Genomic DNA, 16,749 nt, shown 5'->3' on the forward strand with positions numbered 1-16,749 from the left:
CGACCAACAGAGTGGCTCGTTTTGTTATTGTGTCCTTAGATGACTCAAGAAACTGAGATAGATCCAAACTGTCTGGTGAAGCTAATTTATCTATTTCCCCCTCATTTACCACCTCCCTAGAAGCCCTTGGAATGTAGTAGAGATTATCAGGCACAAAGGTCTCCACTTTAGTATATTGCAAACTCTCCCGCAAATACATGAATGATGTTGGCAAAATCTGGTCTGATTAGGATGCAGAGTCGTGGGGCCTGTTTTAGAAAGCTGCGCGATAACGGCCCTGAAACCCATAGTGATTTATTTTAAAAGGCTTCGGGGCTGTTGCTGCGTGGATTTGTAAAACAGGCTGTTAGTTTTTTCGATGAAGTCTGTTAATTGAGAGAACACAATTTTTTCAGTAAGTTTTGCTAAGAAAGGGATATTGGCTATGGGTCTGTAATTGGATAATTCTAGTGAACTTGTTTTGTGATCTTTAACGATGGGATGTATGATCGATTCATTCCAGTTTGTCTGCCATTTCTCCCTTACAGCACAGAGCAGTGAGTAGCTGTTTGCTTGCCTGGTTTAGCGATTTTGGGGGGTCCTGAAAAGGGGTTTCTGCAGCAGCGGTGGCTTCAGCGGGGGAGGGGGCAGGCAGAGAGAGATCCCAGGCTCTAGTGGACCCCAGTCCTGAGCCTACCATGTATTAAATAGACCATGCATGGGTAAAATAAGAGAGGCAGCTCGCTTTCCCTTTGCCTATCTCAAAGCCCCCTAGGGCTGGACCCCAATCCTTGTATATAGAATATTGCAATCTACCTCCAGCAAGTTAGTCTTCCCTCCAAAACAGATGAAGAAGAAAAGAGAAGGGAAAGCTGGAAGAGATGCACAGGGAAAGGTTTTCCTTTTACAACACTAGAGAGAAGAATTTCTTATTTGATATAAGGCAAAAAAAGAAAAATAAAATAAAACAACACCTTTTTTATTAGACTAGATCAGAACCACAGGTCAGACATTTCCTCTGAATTCTGCAGCTGCTGAGATGAATTCAGACTGGAGATTTCCCTCTTCCTGGAAAGATGAGCTGGGTTGATTCCTGAATCTCAGATATAATCCCTCTTTTCCCTCTCTGCAGAAAGGGTACTGGGTCTCTCAGTGATTTCCACTTGCAGGACACATAAAGTTTATTTTCTTTTTTTAATCTTTGTATTTTTATTGAGAAAACTAGTCTTTAAGCCTGTTACATTAACAGGTGCTAGAATAGATGTGTCTTGTCTGTCTTTCTTTCTTTCTGTGTTTCTCCTTGACCACTGTCTGTGTGTCTGTATGTCTTTCTGTCACTCTCTCTCTCTCCTTGGCTGCTGTCTGTCTGTCTTTCTGTCTCCCCCTGTCGCTCCCTGTGTTTGTCTGTCTTTCTGTCTCTTTCTCTCTCTCCTTGGCCACTGTCTGTCTGTCTATCTGTCTCTCCTTGGCCGCTGTCTGTGTGTCTGCCTTTTTGTCTCTCTCTCTCTCCTTGGCCACTGTCTGTCTGTCTGTCTCTCTCTCCTTAGCCGCTGTCTGTGTATCTTTCTGTCTTTCTGTCTCTTTCTCTCCTTAGAAACATAGAAAATGATGGCAGAAAAGGGCCACAGCCCATCAAGTCTGCCCACCCTAATGACCCACCCTCATAACTTCACCCCGCTAGAGATCCCACATGCGTATCCCATTTTTTCTTAAAATCTGGCACGCTGCTGGCCTTAATCACCTGCAGTAGAAGTTCATTCCAATGATCGACCACCCTTTCGGTGAAGAAATACTTCTTGGTGTCGCCATGAAATTGCCCGCCCCTGATTCTCAGCGGATGCCCTCTTATGGTCGAAGGTCCTTTAAGAAAGAAGATATCGTCTTCCACCTCGATACGGCCCATGATATATTTAAACGTCTCAATCATGTCCCCAATCTCTCTATGTTCTTCGAGTGAGTACAGTTGCAATTTATTCAGTCTTTCCTCATATGGGAGATTCTTGAGCCCTGAGACCATCCTGGTGGCCATTCATTGAACCGACTCAATTCTCAGCACATCTTTTTGATATTATGGCCTCCAGAATTGTCCACAATATTCCAGATGAGGTCTCACTATGGATCTGTACAAAGGCATCATGACTTCGGGCTTCCGGCTGACGAAACTTCTACGGATACAACCCATCATTTGTCTAGCCTTGGATGAAGCTTTCTCCACTTGATTGGCAGTTTTCATGTCTTCATTAATGATCACTCCTAAATCAAATCACGTTCTGCTTTAGTCCTAGCTAAGGTCTCACCATTTAGAGTATAAGTTCTGCACGGATTTCTGCTGCCAAGGTGCATGACCTTACATTTTTTAGCATTGAAGCTTAGCTGCCAAGTCGAGGACCAATGTTCCAATAAGAGTAGGTCCTGCATCATACTGTCGGGCAAAGTGCTGTTATCTACTATGTTGCATAGTTTGGTGTCATCGGCGAATAATATTATTTTGCCTTGAAGCCCCTGAGTCAGGTCTCTTATGAATATGTTGAAAAGGATTGGTCCCAAGACCGAGCCCTGTGGCACTCCACTAGTCACCTCTGACGTATTAGAGAGGGTACCGTTAACCACTACCCTCTGGTGTCTACCGCTTAGCCAGTCATTGACCCATGCAGTTAATGTTTTTCCTAATCCCATCTATGTCATCTTGCTCAACAACCTGCGGTGTGGGACGCTATCAAAAGCTTTACTGAAGTCCAAGTACACGACGTCTAGGGACTTCCCCATATCCAGTTTTCTTGTTACCCAGTCAAAGAAGCTAATTAGATTGGATTGGCAGGACCTTCCCTTTGTGAATCCATGCTGGTGGGGATCCCGTAGATTCTCCTCGATCAGGATCGTATCTAATTTGTGTTTCCATGAGTTTACTCACTATTGATGTGAGACTCACCGGTCTGTAATTCGCAGCCTCCGTCCTGCAACCCTTTTTGTGCAGCGGAATGACGTTAGCTGTTTTCCAGTCCACGGGGACTCTTCCCATGCTCAGGGAAAGATTGAAGAACACGGATAACGGTTCCGCCAGGACAGCGCACAACTCCCTAAGGATCCTGGGGTGTAGATTGTCCGGTCCCATGGCTTTGTTCACTTTGAGTCTTGATAGTTCGCAGTAGACGCTACTGGGTGTAATCTCGAAGCTCTGAAACGGGTCTTCCGAGCTTTGCCTTGCCTGCAACTGTGGACCGGTCCCTGGCGCTTCGCAGAACTGAGCAGAAGTATTCATTTAGTAGTTCGGCTTTATCTGAATCTGATTCTACATAATTCCCGTCTATTTTCCTAAGGCGTACTATCCCATCCGTGTTATGTTTCCTGTCGCTAATGTATCTGAAGAAGGATTTATCCCCTTTTTTAATGTTCTTTGTTAGATTTTCTTCTATTTGAAGCTTGGCCTCTCTGACTGCTGTTTTGACTGCTTTAGACCAGACCAGATAGTCTTCTTTTGTCACCCTGTTTCCTGATTGCTTGTAGGAAATAAAAGCTTTTTTCTTTTCTTTAACGAGATCCGAGATCTCTGCAGTGAACCACTGGGGTTTGTTCTTTCTCCGTCGTTTGCTTACTGTTTTTATATAGCGGTTTGTTGCCTCATGCAGGGTACATTTCAGGGTTGACCACATAGCCTCTACATCATCGGTTTCAGCTTGGTTTTCAGTGCCCGATGGACGAAGTCTCCCATGCGTTGAAAGTCGGTGCCCCAAAAGTTGAGGACCCTTGTTGCTGTGTTTGATCTAGTGAAACCTTTCTTGAGGGTGAACCATACCATGTTGTGGTCGCTGGAGGCCAGCGTATCGCCTACTGAAACCTCTGACACGCTTTCTCCGTTAGTGAGTATCAGGTCCAGTGTTGCCTGATCTCTAGTGGGCTCCAGTACCATTTGTTTGAGTCGCGCTCCCTTTATGGAGGCTAATAGCCTTCTCCTGCCGCTGGTTGTAGCGGAAAGTGTGTTCCAATCAGCATCGGGCATGTTGAAGTCCCCTAACAGTACCATGTCCCCTCACAAAGTGATGTTCTCTATGTCTTCGATTAATTCCATATTCTTGTCTTCCTGTTGTTTTGGAGGTCTGTATACCACTCCAAGATACAGGCATTTTTCGTTTCCTCTGGCCAGGTTCACCCAGAGTGATTCCCCGGTGTACTTGACATCCATGATTCTGGTAGCTTTGATGTCTTCTCTAGTGTACAGTGCTACTCCTCCCCCTATCCTGCCCTCTCTGTTTCGACGAAGTAAGTTGTAACCTGGTATAGCCATATCCCACCCATGTGAGTCCGCTGTCTGTGTGTCTTTCTGTCTCTTTCTCTCTCTCTCTCCTTGGCCGCTGTCTGTGTATCTTTCTGTCTTTCTCTCTCTTTCTCCTTGGACACTATCTATCTGTCTGTCTTTCTGTCTCTCTGTCTGTCTTTCTGTCTCTTTCTCTCTCTCTCCTTGGCTGCCGTCTGTGTGTCTGTCTGTCTGTCTTTCTGTCTCTTTCTCTCTCTCTCTCCTTGGCCGCTGTCTGTATGTCTTTCTGTCTCTTTCTCTTCTTGGCCGCTGTCTGTGTGTCTTTCTGTCTCTTTCTCTCTCTCTCCTTGGCCGCTGTCTGTGTGTCTTTCTGCCTCTTTCTCTCTCTCTCTCTCTCTCTCTCTCCTTGGCCGCTGTCTGTGTGTCTTTCTGTCTTATTCTCTCTCTCTCATTGGCCACTATCTGTCTGTCTGTCTTTCTGTCTCTCTATCTGTCTATCTTTCTGTCTCTTTCTCTCTCTCTCGCTCCTTGGCCGCCGTCTATGTGTCTGTCTGTCTTTCTGTCTCTTTCCCTTCCTCTCGTTCCCCACCTGCACACTGCTCTCCTTCCTTTGGCCGCCCCCCAGCCCTCCCACCCCTTCTGCAGCAGCACCACCAGCCTCCAACAAATCCTCATCCTGCCCAACGAACTGAAATTCACCCAGAGGGGAGAGTGGAGGCAGAGGAGAAGGCCGTGCGACCAGGGAGCGGCAGTGGTTGTGGCCTTCCCTCCCCTAGCTCCGTAGCTCGGTTGCCGCTGCCTCCTTCTCTCCCCGATGTCAGCTCAGAATGTGCGCATGTGCCGCACTTTCCAACATTTTTTTGCCGGCCACAGAGCTACGGACTCACAGAGCCACGAAGATTGAAGTGTGCATGCGCGCTAAGGGTATTATAATATATAGAAACATAGAAAAATGACGGCAGATAAGGACCATAGCCCATCAAGTCTGCCCACTTCACAGACCCACCCCCCTGAGTCTGCTCTCCTGGAGATCCCTCTCCTAATGACCCATCCTTAACTCCACCCTCTTAAGGATCCCACATGAGCATCCCATTTACCCTTAAAATCTGGCATGCTGTTGGCCTCGATTACCTGTATTGGAAGCTTGTTCCAATGATCAACCACTCTTTCGGTGAAGAAATACTTTCTGGTGTCCCCATGAAATTTCCCGCCCCTGAGTTTAAGCGGATGCTCTCTTGTGGATGAGGGTCCCTGGAGAAAGAAAATATCTTCTTCCACCTCGATACGTCCGGAGATGTATTTAAATGTCTCAATCATGTCTCCCCTCTCCCTACGTTCCTCGAGAGAGTAGAGCCGCAGCTTGTTCAGCCTCTCTTCGTATGAGAGATCCTTGAGCTCCGAGATCATCCTGGTGGCCATCCGCTGAACTGACTCTGCTCTTAGCACATCTTTACGGTAATGTGGCCTCCAGAATTGCACACAGTATTCCAGATATGGTCTCACCATGGTTCTGTATAACGGCATGATGACCTCAGGCTTCCGGCTGACAAAACGTCTGCGGATACAACCTAACATTTGTCTTGCCTTGGATGAAGCCTTCTCCACTTGATTGGCAGCTTTCATATCTGCACTGATGATAACTTCCAAATCTCGTTCTGTTACAGTCCTAGCTAAGGTTTCACCATTTAAGGTGTAAGTTCTGCACGGATTCCTACTGCCGAGGTGCATGACCTTGCATTTCTTGGCGTTGAAGCCCAGCTGCCAGGTAGATGACCAACGTTCCAACAAAAAAAGGTCATGCGTCATACTATCGTGTAAATCAGAGCCGCTCACTATGTTACATAGTTTGGCGTCATCGGCAAATAGTGTTATTTTACCTTGAAGCCCCTGAGTCAGGTCCCCTATGAATAAGTTGAAAAGGAGCGGGCCCAAGACTGAGCCCTGCGGAACTCCACTTGTCACTTCTGACGTTTTAGAGAGGGTACCGTTAACCACCACCCTCTGAAGTCTACCACTTAGCCAATCCTTGACCCATGCAGTTAGCGTTTCTCCCAACCCCATCGATTTCATCTTGCTCAACAGCCTACGGTGAGGGACGCTATCGAAGGCTTTACTGAAGTCTAGGTACACTACATCTAGGGATTCTCCCAAGTCCAGCTTTCTTGTTACCTAGTCAAAGAAGCTAATGAGATTGGATTGACAGGACCTACCCTTGGTGAATCCATGTTGACTGGGATCCTGTAGATTCTCCTCATTCAGGAACGTGTCTATTTTACGTTTGATTAGTGTTTCCATGCGTTTACACACTATTGATGTTAGACTCACCGGTCTGTAATTCGCAGCCTCCGCTCTGCAAACTTTTTTGTGCAGTGGAACAACGTTAGCCGTTTTCCAGTCCATGGGTACTCTCCCCGTACTGAGTGAGAGATTAAAGAGTATGGATAGCGGTTCTGCCAGGACATCACACAACTCCCTGAGTACTCTGTGGTTTAGATTGTCCGGACCCATGGCTTTATTCACCTTGAGTGTTGTAAGTTCGCAGTAGACGTCTCCGGGTGTGAACTCGAAATTCCAAAACGGGTCTTTCGCTCCTTGCTTCGTCTGTAAGTGTGGACCGTGCCCCGCTGCCTCGCTACCTCTAACTGGAAGGATTGAAGGGAAGACCACCTGCGTTCCTGTCCGCTTTAGCCTGTCCCCCAGAGCTCTGAAGTCTCTGGTGGTGTCCTTCGGTGTGTTCCTGGCAGTGTCATTTGTTCCGACATGGATGAGCAGCATGGGGTAGTGATCTTGGGGCTTGAGCAGCCTATCAAGACAGGCGGTCACATCTCGGATTCTGGCTCCAGGTAGACAGCAGACCTCCCTCGATTGCATGTCTGGTCTGCAAATAGGTCCCTCGGTGCCCCTCAGCATGGAGTCCCCGATGATTATTACTCTACGCTTCTTCTGGGGGGGGGGGGTCGATCCGTTGTCCCTGGAGATGGAGCCTTGTGTTGGACCCGCTCCTGTTCCTCGTCGGTAGTCTCTTCCTGCAAGGCCTGGAATCTGTTCATCAGGATAAGTTGAGGGGTCAATGTGGAGCTACCCTGGTAAGAAAAAGAAGAAGAAGAAGGTGAAGAGATTGAAAGAGGGGGGGAGGGTTTCCTACGCTTACCCGTGGAGGATGTCACCAGCTGCCAGGAGTCATTATCTCCAGCCACCTCCTGGACCCCTGTGGTTGGTTTCAAGGCCGACGGTCTGGGCGTCTCAAGGAAGGATCCGTCACGGGCCTGCTCGGTGATTTGGGACAGCTCCTGCACTACTTCATCGATGTAGGCCTCATCCTCTCTGATGCTTCTCAGGCGTTTGACCTCCTCCCTGAGGCTCCTTAGTTCCTGCATGATGTCCTCATTCAGCTGACCGACCTCCTCTGTCTGTGTAGACTGTAGTGAACTGCTGGGGGATGGTCTCGGTCTGCACGGAGGCCTCCGTCTGCCGTCCTGGGTCCTCTCCTTCTGTACGCAAGCCGTGGTTGCCTCCTGGATCCCCCCGGTGGAAGGAGTGCCGGTCTTGAATGTAGACTTCGTGCTTCTTGTTCTCCCTGCCATATCCAAGTTGTATTTAAGGTCTGCCTGTTAGTGAGTAAATGAGACAATTAAACAAAAAGAGAAAAAGAAAGAAAAGGTGTCCTGTTGTCAAGGATTTGGCTCTTCTTAAGGCTCTTCGCAAAGTCGCTCTCGCTAAGGCGAGCGCCTTTGCTGCGCGCCGAGCGGCTCGCGCCGCTGGCTCTTCCCCTTTTAAGGGGAAGATCGGCTGCCGGGTGCTGCTGATGTCAGAGGGGTAGGCGGAGCTATCTCTCGCCTCTGCCCCTCTCTCTGCCTTGCCTCAGCTCTGCCTGCCTTGGCTTTCTCCCTCCTCCGTTCTCCCTCAGCTCACCACGTGTGCCTGCTTCTTCAGCCCAGCCGCCCCCCGACTCTCCTGGCTGCCTCCGAAGCTGAACAGGAATATGATAAGTTTTAAACAAAAACAATATAAACATCAAAATTAATATAACAAGTTTTGTTATCACAACGATTATGAAGAAAAATCAAAAGTGCTAAACATGAACAAAGTTAAACTTAGGACAAAGAAAGGAACTGAGCATGCTCGAAGCTCTTCAACTACTCCTGGGCCCTTGCACAGATCATCCTGGAATGTCCCACCTCCGTAAGGTAGAACTGTACAAATAGCAGATAACAGGCAGCAGATGTGCTGTGTTTTCTCTAGATAACCACCTTAAGGAGGGATATTCCAGGATGACCTCGGCAGGAGGGGCGGGGTGAAGAGCTCTGCACATGCTCTGTGGCTGCTTCTTCCTCTAGTGTCTGCAGGGGTACAAAGCAGAGAAATTTGTGTCCTGCAACTGGAAATACCTGGGAGACTCAGACGAGAAGATTCAAGAATTGGCTCAGCCTCTTCCTGTTTTACTCGTCATTCCAGGAACAGGGAAATGAATCCATCCCAGCAGCTGCAAAATTCAGAGGAAATGGCTGCCCTGGTTTCTGATCAGGTCAGAAATTCTTGTTTCTCCTCTTGTGCAGCTCTTCCAGCCTTTCCTTCTCTTTCCTTTTTGGTCCCTTTTGGTTATTGGTATTAGACTTTAACCTATTGGAGGCAGATTGATGATTTGTATTGTATGACTCTGCTTGATTGCTGTGGACCGCCTAGAACTTACAGGTTTACTTCATTTAAGGAGAATTTATCAAGGGATGCTAACTGCATTGGCACACGCTAATGACTAGAGAATGACACAGGGAAAAATTTTGTCCACCAGAAGTTATAATTTTAAAATTTTGTCTCTTTTTTTATTTCATGTCACAGCGGGGCCTACCCCTACACAGAAGGAAGGGAGAGGGCATGAACATGGGACACAAGGGAGGGAGGAAGGGGGCACTAACTTGGGACATAGGAGGGAGGGAATAGAAAAGGAGAACTGTTGAGCATGGGTATGTGAGAGGGAAAGATGGTGGCACATGGAGAAAGGAAGAAAGAGGAAAATTGGGCACACAGAAAGGAGTGAGGTAGAAATGCATGGGGAATAGAAGGATGAGAGGGAGAAATGTTGGATTTGGTGGTGGAAAGGGAACGGACAGATTGAAAGAGATGCAAGGGGGAGGAATGTTGGACATAGTGATGGAGGGAGAGATGTGGCATTGTGCTGAAGAGGGATGATAGAAGGAGAAATGGGCATGGGGCTGGTGGGCAGTGATGAGAAATGCTGCACATGATCCAGGGGATAAGAGAGGGAGAAATGTAGGATATGGCAGTAGAGGGTGGGAGAGATGCCTGGATCTCTCAAGACAGATGGACAGTGAGAGAGAGAGAGAGACGTGTTACCAATAGGGGTGGAGGAGACAGGAAGAAAAGTTGGACTCGTGGAGGGACAGAGAAAGATGTTGGTTGGGAAATGGAATGAGGTCCGGAGGAGAGGAAGCATGCAGGAGGCAGAAAGAAATATTGGTTACACTAAACTAAACCTTAAGTTTAGTGTATACCGCACCATCTCCATAAAGATAGAGCTCGGCACGGTTTACAGGTAATTCAATAAATGAGGGAAGGACATAATAAGAAATTAGAAGTTATGAAGAGGATAGCTAGCTTTACATTTTAAATAGATAGCTTTACGTTTTGGAGAAAAGCCAGGTTTTCAGATGCTTTCGGAATAATTGGAATGAGCCTAGGATCCGCAGCGGGGCAGGGAAGTTTTCCAAAGCTCAGTGAATTTGAAGAAAAGGGATTTCCCTAATTTACCTGCATACATGATGCCTTTTAACGAGGGGAAAGATAGGCAGTGCAATCAGAGACTCATGAAATCACCACACAACAAAGGCAGGAAAAATGATTTTATTTTCAATTTAGTGATCAAAACGTATCAGTTTTGAGAATTTATATCTGCTGTCTATGTGTTGCACTATATTTGTCTATTTTTCTATAGTACTTACTGAAGTGGCATTGCATATTTTAAAGTCATCTGCCTTGACCTCTTTGAAAAAACCCCGAAAGGGACTAGGTACTGCAGAAAGGGACTTGGGAGTACTCATCCGGGAAGACATGAAAGCTGCAAATCAGGTGGAAAAAGCTTCAGCAAAGGCTAGACAAATGCTGGATTGCATCAGAAGGAGCTTTATCAGCCGAAAGCCTGAAGTCATACTGCCGTTGTACAGATCCATGGTGAGACCGCACCTGGAGTACTGTGTCTAGTTCTGGAGGCCGCATTATCAAAAGGATGTGAAGAGAATGGAATCGATCCAGAGAATGGCCACTAGGATGATCTCAGGACTTAAAGATCTCCCATATAAAGAACATCTGAATAGACTGCGCTTATATTCTCTCAAGAGCGCAGAAAAAGGGGGGACATGATAGTAACATTCAAATACATCACGGGCCGCATTGAAGTGGAGGAAGAAATCTTTTCTCTTACAGGTCCCACAATGACCGCTAAAACTTAAAGGGTGAAGATTTAAGGGAGACACCAGGAAATACTTCTTCACAGAAAGGGTGATTGATCAATGGAATGGTTTACCATCCAGGTGGTCGAGGCCAGTAGCGTGCTTGAATTCAAGAGACGATGGGACAGACAAGTGGGGTCGCTACAGAGCTATGCTTATAAGATGGATTCTCATGGGAGGGGGGACTCTTGAGTGGGCAGATTTGTTGAGAGAGGTCAGACTTACTGAGGGAGGGTTCTTGAGTGGGCAGACTTGTTGGGCCGCCAGCCCTTTTCTGCCATCATACTCTATGTTTCTATGTATTTTTTTTTTGCTCCATAAGATGCACCTGACCATAAGACGCACCCTAGATTTAGAGGAGGAAAACAAGAAAAAAACATTCTGAACTAAATTGTGCACCAAACCTCCCTCACTCCATGCCAGGCTCTGCACCCAACCCCACACTCAGGCACTGCACCATGTCCCCCCTTCCCTGCCAGGCTCTGCAGCCTGTCCCCTCTCCCTGCCAGGCTCTCCTCCCTTCCAGGCTCTGCACCCTGTCCTCCCTTCCCTGCCAGGCTCTGCACCCTGTCCCCTCTCCCTGCCAGGCTCTCCTCCCTGCCAGGCTCTGCATCCTGTCCCCCCATCCCTGCCAGGCTCTGTACCCCATCCTATTGCCTGAAATGTAACCTGCCCCCCCCTCATCTCTGGTGGTCTAGTGGTAGGTTGGGACAGGAGGGATCGGTCCCAGCCGACTAACAATTATTTCCTCCACCCCCAGTACCGTTTTAAAACATCCTGTCCTTTCTTTTAAAACACATACATACACTGCACCCGCCCGCCCTTTCTTTTAAAACACCCCTGCCCTGCAGTACCTTTTAAAAAAAAAAAAAAAAGCAAGATAGCAGAGATGTTTATTTCAAAAAGCTAACATTTAATTTAATAAATGCAAAATAAAATACTTTTTTTCTACCTTTGTTGTTTGAACATTTTTTTTTTTTTTTTGGTAATTTACTTTCTCCATGTGTCTCTCTTCTGTTTTTATCTGTTTCTTCTGTTTGTGCAGGGTCTCCTGTCCCTCTGACATTTTTTCTATTCCAAGGTCCATCATCATTGTTCCTTCTGCACCCCTATTTGCCCTACCCAGCATCTTCCTTCTCTGTCCCTGCCCCTATCTTACCTCCATGTCCCCATCTGCCCCTTTTCCAGCATTGTCCCTCAGTGTCCTAATCTTCTCCATTTTCTAGCATTGCCTCTATGTTCCACTGTTCCTACCCTCTCCCTGTCTACCACTGACAATCTGCATTCCTGACCCTGTGATCTTTCCTCGCTCAACATCTCTCTTCTATGTTCTTATATCTCCCCATGTTCAGCTTTTCCCCTGTCTCTTCCCTTCTAAAGATCCCCTCCCCCACCCCATTTCACCTCACCTCAAGGCCACATATCTTCCTGGCCTGCTCCTCACCCCCCCCCCCCCCCGGTGCTGGCATCTTTTCCCCTCTTTCCCTCCTCCAATGCAGTCCCTTTCTTTCCTCTCCACCTGCTCTTCCCAATCCCCATGTTCCTCCTTACTACTCTGGCAGCAGCGATTGCATGCAATCTTCCCCGCAGTACCTTTTTAAACGCCCCTTAAACCTGGTGGTCCAGTGGTGTATGGGCCGGTAGGAGCTTGCTTTCTGGGGCACATCACTAGTCACATTCTTCCAGTCTGAAAACTTCCCATTTATGCCCACTCTCTGCCTTCTGTTCTCCAGTCATTTGCCTATCCATCTTAGTATATCTCGTTCTATTCCATTGGCTTGCAGTTTTCTGAGAAGCTTACATGTGGAACTTTGTTGAACGCTTTCTGAAAATCCAAGTATATAACATCCACTGGTTCTCCATTATCAATTTGTCTGTTCACTGTCTCAAAAAATTGAAGTCTTGGTGGAGAATGGACTCAAGATGTTGGTGCGATGGTACATAACACCAGCCCTTCTTAGCAAAATGTATACAAGTTGTTCGGATAAATGCTGGAGAGGCTGTGGACAGCAGGGTACATTTTACCATATGTGTTAGGGATGCTTAAGGATCAAGAGATATTGGGAACAGGTCTTTGGATATGTGAGTTAGCTTCTCCAGATTCCGGTGGCAGTGAGGGCAGAAACTGCATTATTGGGGGTAATACCAGGAGGGGTGGAGGATACTCAGGACAAACTGGCTTGGCTGGCTTTCACGGCAGCCCAGTTAATATTGGCATATCATTGGAAAAGCCCTGTTGTACCAACCTCGATACTTATAAATGAAAAATGTGTGTGTGGGAGGGATGAGCAATATAGACTATTTGCTTTGTTGACGTGCAGATGGCAACATTTTCTAGATATTTGGGGTAGGTATTTAGAGGTGGGGGAGGTAAATAATAGGAATGAGGAGGGTACTGTTAGGGTAGGTTAAGGCAGTGTTTGTATGGATATGATGTTGGCCTAGCCTCTTTTGTTGTGGGGGGACAGGAATTGACAAATGTTGACACTTGTTTTGCTTTGGGGGGGTGGGAGTTGGATGTGGGGGAAGGGAGGAGGGGGAAGGGTATGGTGGCACCTAGGGGATGTTTGTGTTGTGGGATATTTTGATAGCAACCTAGGAAGGTGGTGGGCATTTTACTGCATAGGGTATGTTGATCTATGTTATGTGGATTTCTGGTCTGTTTGTACTCTCTTGACTCTACTTTCTGGGTTTGTAATTGCGATTGATATAAATAGAGTTATATTAAAAAAATTATTTCAATAAACTGATTTGATTATTTAAGTTTATTTGTGGTTTCTGTTGTTATTTTGGGCACATTTTGCTTGATAAGGGAAATTTCTTGGGTATTGGGACTAGTTTCCCTGACAATAGTTTTATATGAACACAGACCTCTGGGTGAAAGCAGAGCAAAAGAAGAATTTCACACATTTGGGTATAAATTACAAAAGGCAGTGTTTACCCATCAACCCTGCTGTCCAGTGCGATCTGACTTCACTGACAGAGCTCATATAACAGTCTAATAAACCCAGTGAAACTGTGGCTGAGGGTGTCCTATTTCCTTTTCTAGAAATTGGTCACATTCAAAGATGTCGCTGCTTATTTCTGGGAAGTGGAGTGGAACATTCTGGGAGAATGGCAGAAGGAGCTTTACAAGAAAGTCATCAAGGAGGTTCATGGGAACCTCTTGTCACAAGGTAAATATCTTTTCTGTATCATCTACTTCACAGCCTCATTAGGAAATTGGTGGGATAAAAATCACAGATACTGGGTCCCGTGGGCATCTTGACATTTAGAACCTGGCTTCTGATGCCATTCAATGTCTAACAGAAGCCAGTGAAACACCTTAAAATAGAGGCTTCATCCATGACCAGCTCGGGACACCCCAAGCCAGTCAGGTTTTCAGGATACCCACAATGAATATACATGAGATAAATTTGCATGCTCTGCCTACATCTATCTTATGCATATCCATTGTGGATACTTTGAAAACCAGAGTGGTTGGTATGTCCCCATGTCTGGAATGAGAACAAAAGTTTGGTACAGAAGACCAGAAGGAGGATTTACCATTCAGAGTTCTTCCTGTGAACTCAAATTCTGTGTGAGGACATCACATGTCAACTGCACACTAGACAACCGTACTGTCCAATGTGTAACCCTTTTTGAATGGTAGTAGATATCAACGAGAAGACTGACATCTGCAATGCCTCCATCTAGGAGGACTATGAAGAGAAATGTCTGCATCACATCTCCAAGGTTTATGCATAATCAAGTGGCGGGTTGTAGCTGCCTCTTCTCTCGAAGTTTTATCAGACAAATACTCACATCTTCCTCCACCCACACACTTCTCCATGCACACTTTCATGCACTACTTCTTCAGAACAGGAAACATAGGATTTCTATATACAATTAAATGTCATTTTCCTCCTCCTTATTAACAGGTTACTCAATTGTTAATCCTGATGTTATATTTAAGATTAAAAAGGAAGATGAGAAACATTTCACTCATGACTCCATGAAGGGTAAGTAAATGTTTAAGATTTAAAGGGCTCTGTATTTTCATATCATTTGGAGACTTAAATGTATATCCTTGGTGAATCCTTGTAAATGTATTTCCTCATCACAGGCCTTCCTGTTGTAACGTCTGTGTTCTCACTGAGTGTTAAGCAAGAGGAAGATCTCCCTTTCATTGATCCTGAATTTGAGACATCTGAACAGATTCACACTCCTGTAACAAGTAAGTATAAAATTCCTCCAGCCTGGACCATTCAGTAATTTAATGCTGGAGGGATAAAAGGTCATTATCCTCTCTTCAATGTCATGGGACTGAGAAATCTGTATTGTTAAAAGAAATGTTGGTGTTGAAGAGACTGCTCTATTACGGAGGGAACAGGATGCAGGATGAATGAGTTTTTGTATTGGTGGTGGATTAGTGTAAATCACAGTACATAACTTATCTAACCTTTTCTTGAATCCCTGGAGTGTGCTTTCCCCTATAACAGCCTCTGGAAGATTTTCCAGATTTCTACCACTCTCTGGGTGAAGAAGAACTTCCTTTCGTTTGTACGGAATCTATCCCCTTTTAACTTTAGATAGTGCCCTCTCATTCTCTCCACCTCGGAGAGGGTGAACAATCTCTCTTTCTGTATCGCTTGGTAGACTGGTATAGTCCTTATGAATGGGTTATATGCCTCACTGCTACCAGCAGGTGGAGACTGAGCATAAACTTGTATATCAGGCTAGAATCTGCCCAGCAACTCAGTCTTCCTCAGTCTCTGTTAAAGCAGGCGGATAGACTAGGGCGATCCAGTCGACATTGTTTATCTGGATTTTCAGAAGGCGTTCGACAAGGTTCCACTTGAACGACTACGTCAGAAAATTGCGAGTAATGGAATCGAGGGTGAAATACTCACGTGGATCATAAACTGGCTGGAGCATAGGAAACAGAGAGTGGGGATAAATGGACAATAATTGGACTAGAAGAACGTCACCAGTGGGGTGCCGCAGGGCTTGGATCCATGCTCTTCAACATCTTTCTAAATGATCTGGAAATTGGTACGACGAGCGAGGTGATTAAATTTGCGGACGATACTAAGCTATTCAGAGTAGTGAAGATGCAGGAGGATTGCGAAGATCTGCAACGTGACATAAACATGCTTGAGAAATGGGCTATGACATGGCAAATGAGGTTCAACGTAGATAAGTGTAAGGTGATGCATGTCGGTAACAAAAATCTCATGCACGAATAGAGAATGTCCGGGGCTGTACTTGAAGAGACCTCCCAGGAAAGAGACTTGGGAGTTCTGATCAACATGTCGATAAGGCGTCTATACAATGTGTGGCGGCGGCAAAAAGGGCGATCAGAATGCTAGGAATTATTAAAAAGGGGATCACGAACAGATCGGAGAGGGTTATCATGCCACTGTACCGGGTCATGGTGCGCACTCACCTGGAATACTGCGGACTGGTCGCCATACATGAAGAAGGACACGGTACTACTCGAAAGGGTCCAGAGAAGAGCGAGTAAAATGGTTAAGGGGCTGAAGGAGTTGCCGTACAGTGAGAGATTGAAGAAACTGGGCCTCTTCTCCCTTGAAAAGAGGAGACTGAGAGGGGACTTGATTGAAACGTTTAAAATACTGAAGGGAATAGACTTAGTAGATAAAGACAGGTTGGTCACCCTTTCCAAGGTAGGGAAAACGAGAGGGCACTCTCTAAAATTGAAAGGGAATAGATTCCATACAAACATAAGGAAATTCTTCTTCACCCAGAGAGTGGTGGAAAACTGGAACGCTCTTCCGGAATCTGTTATAGGGGAAAATACACTTCAGGGTTTCAAAACAAAGTTGGACAAGTTCCTGCTAAACTGGAATGTACGCAGGTGAGGCTGGACTCATTTAGAGCACTGGTCTTTCACCTGAGGGCCATCGCGTGAGCGGACTACTGGGCAGGATGGACCACTGGTCTGACCCAGCAGCGGCAATTCTTATATTCGTATGGTAAGACTAATTCAGCTCCCCTCTTAATACTGTTGGAATTATGTTTTGGACTCCTGGGTTCCCCTTTTGTGCCAGA

General features: G+C 46.2%; 1 protein-coding gene across 1 annotated transcript in view; it reads left to right on the forward strand.

The window, feature by feature from the left end:
• The first annotated feature begins 8,558 nt into the window (after positions 1-8,558).
• Positions 8,559-16,749, forward strand: part of LOC117368584 — a 144,180-nt gene continuing 135,989 nt past the window's right edge. Inside the window, 4 exon segments of the mRNA XM_033962314.1 lie at positions 8,559-8,756; positions 13,745-13,871; positions 14,616-14,696; positions 14,801-14,911. Of these exon segments, the coding sequence (XP_033818205.1) occupies positions 8,697-8,756; positions 13,745-13,871; positions 14,616-14,696; positions 14,801-14,911 (379 nt within the window). The 5' untranslated portion in view covers positions 8,559-8,696.

The sequence above is a fragment of the Geotrypetes seraphini genome, chromosome 10 (assembly GCF_902459505.1).
Source record: "Geotrypetes seraphini chromosome 10, aGeoSer1.1, whole genome shotgun sequence".
Classification (NCBI taxonomy): domain Eukaryota; kingdom Metazoa; phylum Chordata; class Amphibia; order Gymnophiona; family Dermophiidae; genus Geotrypetes; species Geotrypetes seraphini.